Here is a 13,511-nt window from a genome sequence, read left to right on the forward strand (position 1 = left end):
CATGCAGATACAGGTTAAGAGCTTCATGGATTGTTCAAACATCAGAATGGGGGAAAAGTATGATCTCAGCAACTTTAACCATGGGCAGGATTGTTGGTGCTAGCTGAGCTAGTTTGAGTATTTCAGAAACTGCTGAACGCACAAAGGTATCAAGAGGTTACACAGAATTGTGAGAAAACAAAACAAAACAAAAAAAATCCAGTGAGAGACATGTCTATGGGTGGAAACATCTTGTTGATGAAACCATTTTGAGGAGAATGGCCAGACTGGAAGGTGATGGTAACTCAAACAAGACTGTCAATGACGGCATAGCTCACTCCAGCCCCGTCTAGTCTAGAAGGAACAATCTAAAGTGGGCCACTTTGCACAATAAATGTTGCAAGCTGTATACACTATATACGTACAAGCTATATATAGAAGCTATAAACACCCTAGGAATACCAACCTATTTGCCAGAAAGAATCCAAAACAGTGAGGAATTGACCGAGAAGAAGCGATTTTTGTTGAACTGCTCATTAAGGCTTAATTAGTCCATAACTTAATTTGTAATTGTAATTAAGCAAATCTGGGTAGAAGTTATATGCACCCTAGGGACCCCTACCTTCATGCCAGAAAGAATCAAAATCAGTGAATAATTGAGGGAGAAGAACTGATTTGTGTGGAAACTGCTCGTTAGGACTTAATTACTCCATATCATCATTATTAATTGCAATAATGGAAATTTGGGTAGGTCTGCCTGGGGTAGGTGCTATATGCACCCCAGGCAGACCTACCTTCCTGCCAAAAAGAATAAAAATAGGTGAAGAATTGAGAGAGAAGAAGCGATTTTCGTGAAATGTGGATGACACTGGATGGACGACACATGATGGCATAAGCTCATCGCCTATTGACCGGATTAGCTAATAACCATTATTTACAACCATGATGAGTAGAAAACAGTGGCGGCTGGTAGTCTTTCAAATAGGGGAGGCTGGTCAGTTACGATATTTCCAGATTTTAAAAGAAAAAAGAAAAAACACATCAATTTTGCCCATACTCTTGCCTCTGATCTGGCTGATTGTTGGCAGGGTCACAAACTGTGAAATAACAGGTTCTTTTGGCCCATTAGCCGTCCAATATACATGATGGTGGTGTTGGGGGGGTATATTTTAACATTTTATATTTTAAAATTGTGGCATGTTGTTTAAAAATTGATCATTATTGAAAGCAGCTCTTTGTCAGGAACCTCAGCAGTAACATCAGAGTGTTCTGGAATAGGCACAAGGACTGACCTTGGGGAGCCAAACATAGAGCTGGGTGCCACACATTTCATTCAATGACACTTTCCCTATATTTTACTTATTTTGACTGAGAAATGTTTTATTGACAATTTTCATAACCCTTCACTTTTAATCCAGGTCTGTAGTGTGAAATGTTCTCGGCTGTGTTTTTGTTTAAAAATGTTTTCCAAATTGTAGCTGTGTTTAATTCATATCCAGAGAAATATATATTCCAATATAATATACTCAGCATAAACATTTTAAATAGATTCTATATTTTTGGTCCATCCATGACATATTACTAAAGTAGCCTATTTACTGTTGTTGATGTGGGTCACTTGCTGTTAGCCAATTCACTTTCTCGTACCAGGAGAGCTGAAAGGAACGAGTATTATTCCCTACCTTTTTCACCAAGTCAATCTGAGGCGTTGGTCTACCCTGCTCTTTAATTTTAATTTTTTCCTCGAAAGGAAGACTGGCAAATGGCTTCGCCAAAATTAAATCAACAATGCTTGGCATCCGTGCGCAGCTTTCTTGCTAGCTGACTAGCCCCCTCAAGTTCAAGTTCAGTCACTCAAATAAACGAAATTTCTGGAACTAAGATAGCAAACTTGACAACACTATATTTAAACTTTATTTACAATGAAAATATATACAAACTAAAAAAGCTGGTAGAAACCGTATGTAATGAATGAAATCGAAATGTAAGCCGATCTCTTACAATACACCACAGCACTTGCGAATCCGCATGGGACTGAACTGAAATTCACCGCTGCCTGCCTATATTTGAAACGAGCTGTCAATCAAGAAAATATCCGGCCGCTTTCACCAATCACCAGTCTCCTCACGGAAAGCTTTGCCATGTCCCTCCCACTGTGAGGCTGGGAGTCCGGTGGTTGGGCGTTTTCGCAGTATTTGTCCAATAACCGTCTTGCATTTTGATATTGAAAAGCGCATCGCTCCCAAATGCCATTGAAGTCCACTGAGGCTGGGAGTCCGTGGGGCGGGCGTTTTCGCAGTATTTGTCCAATAATCGTCTTGCATTTTGATATTGAAAGCGCATAGCTCCCAAATGCCATTGAAGTCCACTGAGGCTGGGCTGCATCGCGCTGTCATGAGGGGGAAAAACTCACGCACACATTAGGCGAACTGGGGAAAGTTATAACAGAATGATTTTGCACTGTAGTTGGGCTGAGCACATATATTTCTATGATTCTGGATCTGAAATAGCAATGTTATAAGGTCGGCTATAACATAAGCCTAGCGCAATTCATCCTACATGATGTTCGTCATTTTTAGAGGAGGCTGAGCCTCCCTCGTTGTCTTAGAGCAATCGCCCGTGGTAGAAAATCATCTCAGAATGCACAACATGTCGAATCTTCAGGCAGATGGTTGTCAACCATATCGGGTTCTACTCCTGTCTGCCAAGAGCAGGAATCTGAGGAAACACTGAACCTGGACAGCTGAAGATTGGAAAAAAATATTGTTTGTTTTTTTAATATTGAATTTAAAAATTACCTGACTTTCTCTGCATGATTGTACATATTGCACTGCTGCCACATGACTGGCTGTTTAGACAACTGCATGAGTGTGTAGATGTACAGATGACAAGTGTAAAAGTAACTCAACTACTGTAGCATTGTTCATATTTCTATTCATAAGATAAGACAAATGTACCTCTGGTCTCAAGAGAGAGGGCCGAAGCAACTGTTGTTGCTACAGATGAGCCACGAGGAATTCACAGCAGAAATAAGTGAAAGTGGAAAGGATAAATATTGTACTTTAGAAGCGTGGAGGAAATGACAAAGGAAAGGTCAAGAATAGATCCAGAAAGCAAAGAGCAGTCAAAGGTTGCATTAAATAAGATGCCTTAGTATATATACTAAGGCCTACTGATGCTAGAAGTTTCTGAAAGAAAGCAAGGATTTTTGTTGTTGTTGTCAAGCCAAATATGGACATATCCAACTGTCAGCAATATTACACATTAAAAATCTATCTCTCTCTCTCTCTCTCTCTCTCTCTCTCTCTCTATATATATATATATATATATATATATATATATATATATATATATATATATATATGTGTGTGTATTTCAACAAAGACTGATGCCGGCATAGTACTATCTGCCTCCAAAATCTTTTCATCATGCAGCATTTGCTGATAAAAAACCATTGTCAATAAAACTGCAGAATGGACATAGTTTCAATATAATTTAAGTTGAAAATAAAAGTACATACCTCTTGATGTCCGTACTCCCTCCTAGGGAGAGATAACAATACATCAGTAAGATTATCAGAAGGAATCTTTGATTTGTGCAGATTTAAATTCATGAGTCAACTTGCAATAGTTAGGAAATCATCTTACCTTATGTGGTATAAATCAATTTTTGATTTATTGCCCTACTCGTTCCATGAATTTCTCTATGTTTATCTTGCGTATACATATCCAGAAAATGAAAAATGTGAAATGCAGGATGTTTGTAGAGATGAAGAAACAATTAAAAAGAGGATTTTAACTTCAGAGAATGCTATAGTGTGAAAGCTGAGAGCCTGGAATTTTGTGTACTTTATCCAGCTTTGTTAAATGGTTTCTAAACACACCTATGGATGTCTTTAACAAATGGTTGGAAACTAAGGCTACATCCACACGACAACGGCAACGAGATGTTATTAAAAAAAAATATCACGTCCACATGGGCAACGATCAGTAAAATATCAGGTCCATATGGCAACGCAACGCTTGCTGAAAACGATGCAATACACATGCCACACCTCTAGGGGCGCTGTAAGACGGTCCCTTCGGAGACACCAGAACAATAGAAGAAGTAAGGACGCATGCACATAAACTATTATGCGCGAGACTTCATATTAGCCACAAAGTCAGAAAAATCTGTTCGTAAAATTACGTTATAATGACCAAATACAATGAAAAGTATTTTTCCAGTCTCACCTGTGAAAGGTAATCCCATGTGATCTCATTTGGACGGTAAACCTGTTGGTACAGTTAAACGCAGCACAGGAATGAGGCATCTTTATTCTCCGCTTTGACCCATCCAATATGGCGGCGAGGATGACGTACGATTCTACGCGGAAGGCGGCGTCTTTAATGGTCCGGAATAAATTGAATGCTACACGTTGATGGATTGATTTGTTCTTCTACGCCCTTTTTGAGGAATGTATTGTAGGACTTAAACCAACATCTGAAGAGGTGAGATCGCTCCTTTTTTTTCCCTATTTTTGCTGGCGGGATTGACTCTGCCCTAAGGGCTATTTTCTCTCTCTCTCTCTCTCTCTCTCTTTCACAGTGAAAATATTTTGTAAGCGCGTTTCATGAACCAAGTTATAGGATTTGTTGACAACTCACATCGAGTTCGTTACACTTCTACCAGGCATGAAGCACTCACAGTCATGTGGTTGTGACGTCATCGTAAACAAATCCGTTCTACTCATCCAGACGACTTCGCAACGGCAACGTTGCCAGATCTTTCCACTCTGGAACCCGTTCTCAAAAGATTGCGTTTTGGGGCACCCAAAACGCCGGTGCCGTGTGGACGCCAGGCCGAAACGATAAACAATTGTATCGGATTCACCTGAATCCGTTGCCGTGTGGACAGGGCCTAACTGTGCTTCAAGTCTTTTCTGGTCTAGTTCAGTGTCAAATTGCTGCTCATTGTGCAAGGACATGGATGTGTATGGCTGGGATCGCTAGCTATACATTCACATCCTTTTGAACACTAAAAAAAAATGACATACCTGCCTCTGAGAAATAGAAATGTAAAACAGTGCTTCTTAGCAAGGACACATTGCATTTATGCATGTACATGCAGAAGATTAACACAGCTTATGGCAGGTTTTAAGTAGACTCCATGGTCTGGTCAAGAAACCGATCTGCAAGAGTTCAAATAGAAAGTACAAAGGCATGCATAGAGAGAAAAGACGGAAACCAGCGTCTCTTATAGCTCTTAGTCTGGAAAACCTCTTCACAAATGCATGGCAAATTAAAATTCTGCTTGTGAAGCTGATCAGTGGGAACAAATTAGCGCTGTTGTTCTCCGAGGAGTAATGATGAATTCAAATTAAGATTTACAACTAAACAATAATCTGTGACTTTCAAAGGAAGTCACACCTGAAATGCTTACATCTGAAGTGGTTCTGTGTGTGTGTGTGTGTGTGTGTGTCTGTCTAGGACACTCATGTACAGTATACAGTACTCATTTGACCAAACTATCTCCATTAGGTCACATCCTATGCAAGGATCTGTTGAGTCTGCTGCTTTGAGGAAATCAGATATTACTGTTAACAAACAGTGCATCTATCACTGTTTTGGGATAGACTGTAAATTGTAGCTTAGAGGCTCTTTGTGTGGATGTTCTCTTGGTAAAACATTAAATTACAGGCATTTAGCAGACTCTCTTATCCAAAGAGACATACAACATACCCAGAGCAGTTGGGGGTTAGATGTTTTGCTCAAGGGCATTTCAGCCATTCCTGCTGGTCCAGGGAATCAAACCAGTGACCTTTTGGTCCCAAAGCTGCTACTCTAGTAGCATGCTACTAGATGCTACTCACGGCTGGGGAAGCCATGGCCTAAAGGTTAGAGAAGCGCAGCTTTGGGCTCAAAAGGTTGCTGGTTTGATTCCCTGGACCAGCAGGAATGGCTGAAATGCCCTTGAGCAAGGCAGCTAACTGCTCCCCAGGCTGCTCTGGGTATGTTGTACGGTATGTCACTCTGGATAAGAGTGTCTGCTAAATGCCTGTAATGTAATACTCTAACCATTAGACCATGGTTTCACCCAAACATGAGCAATTTTTTAAAAGTTCCACCTAAAATTGGCCATAATTTGATTACAAAAATCATATAATGCTTCACCACTGGTCTATACTGGTCTATAGTTTCCTGTAATATACTGCAGCAGGACTTCACAAAGAAAAGCCTTGGAAAAAATTCCATTATGTGGTGCAAGCCACACTGAAACAGATGACTAAGCACACTACCATGCATTTAGTTGCACACAGTAGTCATGACTAGTTTGGGTTGATTGCCCTCATGCTGGTCTGTGGCGTTCCTCCATACTTTAAAATGCAATAAAAATGAGATCTTGGTTCAAGAGAATATAAATTCTCAACACTGCAGCATGTTATAATGCATGGACAGCAATTGTGGGTGGACAGAATCTACACTCGGAATAAAAAGCAGAATATTATAATTACAATTAAAACAACCATGACAACGTTATCAGAATGCCCTGTTTCCATGTTCATAGTGGTCTAGCACAACCTCAAAAAAGAGACGCAATAGTGACAGATGAGGGTCACATATGCACAAAAGCTGACAATAATCACCTGTGATGAGGGATCGATCCATTAACAGAGCACTAATTAAAGCTGGGATTAAGAAGACGCTGGCTGAATTGAATGCGCTGTGTTTGCTCTTTGAAAGATGAGACTGAGACCACTTGCACACCCATGATGGATCATGTCTGTAATTAAAGCCACCCATGTTCAGAATTGACAAACCGAATGCTACTTGTAGCATTAAGACTTTTGGCACAGACACGAGCTTGGTTCACTTCAGTCTCTTTGTGTCATTCATTTGATGTTTTTCAATCTGCATAGAACTGTGAGTGAAATATCTGAAATAGACCTTTTGCTGATTGTATCCATGATTTTAAGGAAAATGGTGGGATATTAAAGACATTAGGCCTGTATGTAAGCCATATAACTTTGCTTTAAAGCCATTTGCATAATATATGAGGCTGTAAAGGAATACAGCCTCATGTATCATGTAAATACAGAAAGAGAGAGAGAGAGAGGAAGAAAGACAGAGAGGAGAAAGTAGATGCTCTTTGACAGCCAGACGCTTGGATTGTATTCCACCGCAATTTCCTTATGACTGCCAAATGAATAAATGTAAATATGAATAAATGAAAAGGGTTTCAGGCAACAGAATTGTACTCAGTGAAAAGTTTTATACAGGATATTTATTCACTGCAGCAAGGCTAAAGTATATCATATTTTTCAGGAGTATGAGTCTAGGAAAAGTGCAATAGATGATAATAAAATACTTCCATCCATCCATTATCGATACCACTTTTCTGTTAGTGACACGGGAAAAACTGGAGCCAATTCCAGCTGACTTCGGGTGAGAGGCAGGGTACACCCTGTGCAGGTCACTGATCTATTGCAGGGCTAACACAGAGATAAACAAACAACCATCCGCACTCATATTCACACCTATGAGCAATTTCGAGTAGCCACTTGACCTATCTGCATGTCTTTGGATTGTGGGAGGAAACCGGAGCACCTAAGGGAAATTCACTCAGGCACAGGGAGAACATGCAAACTCCACACAGAAAGGCCCCAGTTGACCAGCAGGTTCCAACCCAGAACCTGCTTGCTGTGAGGTGACACTGCTAACCACTGCACCACCGTGCCTCCCAATAAAATACTCTTATAAAACAACTCTCTCAGCCAACTCGCCCATATTTTCATTAACAATGCAAGTGTGTAGATGATTAAATCTAAATTAAGAAATACAAAGACTATGTGCACTTTGCTTTATAAAAAAAAAAAAATCTCAAGCAATAGTTTGTGATGTGACACAAAGATTAAAAGAAAAACAATACAGTGATATCAAACAAAACTCTGAGAGAGACACAGTAAAGAGAAATGAAGAGTCACAGTATAGTGGATTGAGATGGGAAAAATGTCTCCAGCTCTTCCACTACAGAATCTACAGTTGGACTCTTTTGCTTCTTTGCCTCCTGCGTACGAGCCACCTCTGGTTTGCCTACCTCAGACTCCTCAGAAACTTGCACCTTCTGTGTCTTCTTTAGAGGCTGCTGCTTTTTGTCTATTTGACTGTACATGTTGGCAACAGATTTCTCTATCTCAGCTATGTTCCGAATGTTCTTAAGGATCCCTTTGAGTTCTTTTTTGGAAGGCTCAGGTTCTATTGGGAGGGGACGTGGAGGAGGACGAGAGGACACGGGCCGAAGAGATGACACTGAGGGTAGGGGTGTAAGAATAAAGGGGGAGACAGGCTTAGAACAAGAGCCAGCAGGGGAAAAGGGAGGTGGTAGAGGAGGAGGAGGAGGAGGAAGAGGAGGAGGTGGTGGTGGAGGGCAAGTGTGAGGTGGTGGAGGAAGTGATGAAGGCAGCGGAGGAGAAGGGAGAGGAGGAGGGCTTGAAGTGGGAGAAGGAGATGGAGAGGACAGATGTGGTCGTGCTATTGGTGGTGAAGGTGCAGGTACATCTGGAGGGTCTGGTATTATCTCTACATTAACTTCATAGGTCTCTTCTCCAACACAGGCAGACAAGCTGACATATTTCTGGAGGCCTGGTGGAGTCGGCTTGCGGCTGGGGGGTGGCGTGCCATCATTTTGGGTGATGATGATGGCTGGAGGAGAACTGTTCTTCTCTATATCTACCACCATAGACCTCGGTGGTTCAGAAGAAGACAGCAGATTTTCAGAGGACAGTGAGCCCTGAGAGCCTCCCCGCTGCTCCCTTCGCCTCATTTCTTGCTGGGTTTGCTCCTCAAACTGCCAGGTCTGCTCCTTCACTGTCAGTTTAGACTCAGGATTGTTGTCTGGCTCCTTGACCCCTTGGTCTGCACTGTCCTTAAGCTCTGACTTGAACAGTTGCCTGGGGTCCATCACCACTTGCCGTGTACAAGAGCTTTCACTGGCCTCATATTTGCGTAGCCTGGACGGCAGTGTCTTTGAATGGCCTGATATCACAGAAGGCAAGGGCAGCTCAGAGCTCTTCAGGCTCTTGAAGCCAGATGATTGCAGCCCCAGTAGGTACTTGAGATGCTGGGTTTTTCCTATATGATCTGAGTTGCTGATGTTACCATCATCGTGGTAGAGTGGATTGGTAGTGGTCAGGGGGTTCTCATCTGACAGAAATGTGATGTTGCTCTCAGAGCGGGGGAGGTTGTTGAGCATGACTCCATTAGCTGTAGACTGCTTGTGTGCTGCAATGGCACGTGATGCAAAAGAACTGATGAGCTGTTGGCGGTCTGCCTCCTCCAAAACACACCTTTTAGCCCTTTTCTCAACATGATGGCAAAGGGGGACAGAGACATATGCTTGATAAGAGGAACAGGTCAGCAAGGATCAAGAATGTATGAGGTAGAAGGAGCCAACTATGCAATACATTTACTCCAGTTACTGCACATACTTACTGTACTTCTGGATGCACTCTATGATTATGTAGGAGACATCTAAATCCAGAGAACATGTACTAGGAACCTAGTTCATCCAAAATCCAACAATATGTTCAAAGAGAGCAGAATTATACAGTGTCTTGCAAAGCATTCATCCCCCTTGGTGTTTGTCCTGTTTTGTCGCATTACAAGATGGAATTAAAAAGGACTGTTGGGGGGTTAACACCATTTGATTTACACAACATGCCTACAACTTTAAAGGTGAAAATTGTTGTTTTATTGTAACACAAACAATAATTAAGATGAAAAAACAGAAATCTGGAGTGTGCATACATATTCACTCCCCCAAAGTCAATACTTTGTAGAGCCACCTTTTGCTGCAATTACAGCTGCAAGTCTCCTGGAGTATGTCTCTATTAGCTTAGCACATCTAGTCACTGGGATTTTTGCCCATTCCTCAAGGCAAAACTGCTCCAACTCCTTCAAGTTAGATGGGTTGCGTTGGTGTACAGCAATCTTCAAGTTACACCACAGATTCTTAATCGGATTGAGGTCTGGGCTTTGATTAGGCCATTCCAAGATATTTAAATGTTTTCCTTTAAACCACTCCAGTGTAGCTTTAGCAGTATGTTTAGGGTCATTGTCCTGCTGGAATGTGAACCTTCATCCCAGTCTCAAACCTCTGGCTGACTAATGGCCCTTTTCCACTACCCTTTTTCAGCTCACTTCAGCTCACTTCAGCCCGACACGGCTCGCGTTTCGACTATCTAAGAAGAGCACGACTCAGCTCGCTTCAGCCCTGCTCAGCCCCCAAAACTCACACGGTTTTGGAGTGGGGCTGAAGCGAGCCAAACCGAGCTGAGTGAGGCTAGGGGTGTGAGCAGACACTCCCCTGTGCACTGATTGGTGAGGAGGAGTGTCCACACACGCCCACACACGCCCCGCGAGCACACTGGGATCTGTAAACACCGTAAACCCGGAAGAAGGAGAATTACGAGAATTATGAAGCCTTATGCGCCTCGCCTCATCTATACGCTCTTGCCAGTATCTATTGGCGTTGTCGGCGACAACAAGCCACAGCACCAAGACCAGCAACACTAACGACTCCGTGTCCTCCATGTTTATTGTTTACTATCCGGGTCGTGAGACTACCGCTTAAAAGGTCACTGATGTCACTGTTTGGGCCGCCTAACGACATCACCTGACGTCCACCCACTTTTGCTAACTCCACCCAATGTGTCCACCCACTTCCAGCCAGCATGGTTCAGCGCGGTTGTAGTCGAAATGCAACTCCAACAGCCCCGCTCAGCTCGACTCAGCACGGCACGGCTCAGCCCAACTCGGCCGCGTTGGTAGTGGAAAAGCGGCATTAAACAGGTTTTCCTCCAGAATTGCCCTGCATTTAGTGCCATCCATCTTTCCTTCAGTCCTGACCAGCTTTCCTGTCCCTGCAGATGAAAAATATCCCCACAGCATGATGCTGCCACCACCATGCTTCACTGTAGGAATGGTGTTCTCAGGGTGTTGGGTTTGCGCCACACATGACATTTCCCATTATGGCCAAAAAGATCAATTTTAGTCTCATTTGACCAGAGAATCTTCTTCCATGTGTTTGGGGAGTCTGCCACATGCTGTTGAGCAAACTCCAAATGTTTTTTCTTAAGCAATGTCTATTTTCTGGCCACTCTTCCATAAAGCCTCACTCTGTGGAGGGTATGGCTTAAAGTGGCCCTATGGACAGATACTCCCATCTCCACTGTGGATTTTTGCAGCTCCTTCAGTGTTATCTTTAGTGTCTTTGTTGCATCTCTGATTAACATCCTCCTTGCCCGGTCTGTGAGTTTTGGTGGGCGGCCTTCTCTTGTCAGGTTTGTAGTAGTACCATATTCTTTCCATTTTGCTGTCATGGATTTAATGGTGCTCCGCGGGATATTCAAAGTTTGTGATATTTTTTATAACCCAACCCTGATCTATACTTTTCCATAACTTTGTCTCTGACCTGTTTGGCGTGCTCCTTGGTTTTCATGTTGCTTGCTTAGTAGTGTTGCAGAGTCAGGGTCCTTCCAGAACAGGTTGATTTATATAGACATCATGTGACAGATCATGTGACACTTTGAATCCACACAGGTGGATTTTAATCAACTAATTATATGACTTATGAAGTGAATTGGTTGGACCAGCTCTTATTTAGGGGTTTCATGCAAAAGGAGGTGAATACCTATGCACACTCCAGATTTCTTTTTTTTTAAATCTTAATTATTATTTGTGTCACAATAAAACAACAATTTTCACCTTTAAATTGGTAGGCATATCATGAAATGGTGCTAACCCTCCAAAAATTCATTTTAATTCCAGCTTGCAATACAACAAAACAGGACAAACACCAAGGGGGATGCATACTTTTGCAAGACACTGTATTAATACAGACTTGGCAGTGGATTACCAATGCAACAAAGACAGGGAGAATACTGTGAGGAACTTATTAACTAGTCTACAGAATAAGCCACAAGGACATGTATCTCCCAAACACAGGCAACACTGGGTAGCACCTACAGAATCTGTGCATCTATTATTAAAAGCAAGAAAGCCTACTTACTTAGACCTGATTTTCAAGATAGAAAGAAGAAATGACAGAAAGAAAATAGATGACACTGAATGAGGTGCTAAAAAGTATGTATCAGCAAAAGGATGATGGTGATAGCAATGCTATTTCATTTGTGATACTGCAAACTACATATGCTAGAATAATAACTGAAAAAAAACCCAACAACATTCGAACAGTCACAATGTCTCCCAAGAAAACAATGATGGTGGAAGAAAACTCATCCTGTAATATTTACTGTAATAGTGGCTGCTTATTTGTCAGAAAAAAAACCCTATTGGTTTATCTTTTTACCTTTGCCCTTGCTGGCATCTAATGAGCAACAGAATAGACACTTTTTTTTTTTCTTTTCGAGCCATATGGTACCAATTGACTCCACTTCAGATATAGGTGTGCACAGGGTTAATGTTCTAACTGCTAACTGCAGGGGTAAAACTTTTTAGACATACCCATCCATTAATTATCCTAATTATAGCACACCAACATGGCACAGAGCCAGTTTGTGTCTTATCAGCAAATTTATAGTTTATAACACCTATTTATATTTCAAATATTTGGATTACAATGCTTTTCAGTTGATATTCGCACTGTTCCTCCCAACGAGTGTGCCCTTAAAGCCTGCCTTTTCATTTTAATAGGGATTTTAATTTCTTTAAAGATTGTTTTCTTTGAATATGAAATTCCATTATGTTAATTAAGACCCATCCTGTAGTCACTTGGCTGGTCAGAATTCTCATAGAATTCATTGAGCAATATGTTAAATTACTCAAGAGCATGTTTGGCAGCAGAGTTCCATTAAGTGTTCAGAACATTTCAATTGCTAAACAGAAAGTTTGATGAAAAAGTACAAGAATTAAGACAAAGTGCTTTTACCAACATGTTAAAAAAAAAAAGCCCCTGCTCTGCTGACTAACAATGTTCTGTGTATAATTATGGACCAGGTTTTAAATGACTCTAAAAATAAAGTATAGCCAGTTCTCGAATATCATAAGAACTTACATGGTGTTGTCGCCTAGTTCCTCATACAGATTGCTCGCAGCAATGCCTCCAGGTTTGCCAGCTGGGAGAGCCATTTGGATCCTGGCGGTTTTGGCACATTCAGCCTGTCGTCTTTAGTTGATAGATTCAACAAGTTACACAAATTTATGGCATTAGCTTCATCTTGAAAATGGGGGAAATATGGTATACGTGCACTCCAGAAATAAATAAATAAATAAATAAATAAATAATGCATGCTGCTTTCATGAGCACATTTCTTATTTATCACCCCAGTGAGCAATATTTAGCAGCTGGTTTATGAGAAAACAGTCAAATTTGAAGCCATCATGCATTCATGTGTTGATGCACATTTGGATACTTACTCTTTAAACCTGCAGATAGTGCATTGTTGGAAGGGAAAAAAGAAAGAAAGAAAGAAAGAAAGAAAAGAACAGAAAAGAAATTGAAACACAGTAAAGCACTTGGAACAGGATTATCAT

At 41.4% G+C, this 13,511-nt stretch overlaps 1 protein-coding gene across 1 annotated transcript in view; it reads right to left on the bottom strand.

Moving 5' to 3' along the window:
• Nucleotides 1-7,938: 7,938 nt before the first annotated feature.
• pcdh15b (protocadherin-related 15b) overlaps nucleotides 7,939-13,511 on the bottom strand; it is a 462,078-nt gene continuing 456,505 nt past the window's right edge. Inside the window, 3 exon segments of the mRNA XM_060938905.1 lie at nucleotides 7,939-9,318; nucleotides 13,029-13,143; nucleotides 13,395-13,403. Coding sequence (XP_060794888.1) covers nucleotides 7,939-9,318; nucleotides 13,029-13,143; nucleotides 13,395-13,403 — 1,504 coding nt within the window.

The sequence above is a fragment of the Neoarius graeffei genome, chromosome 14 (assembly GCF_027579695.1).
Source record: "Neoarius graeffei isolate fNeoGra1 chromosome 14, fNeoGra1.pri, whole genome shotgun sequence".
NCBI classification, from domain to species: Eukaryota; Metazoa; Chordata; class Actinopteri; order Siluriformes; family Ariidae; genus Neoarius; species Neoarius graeffei.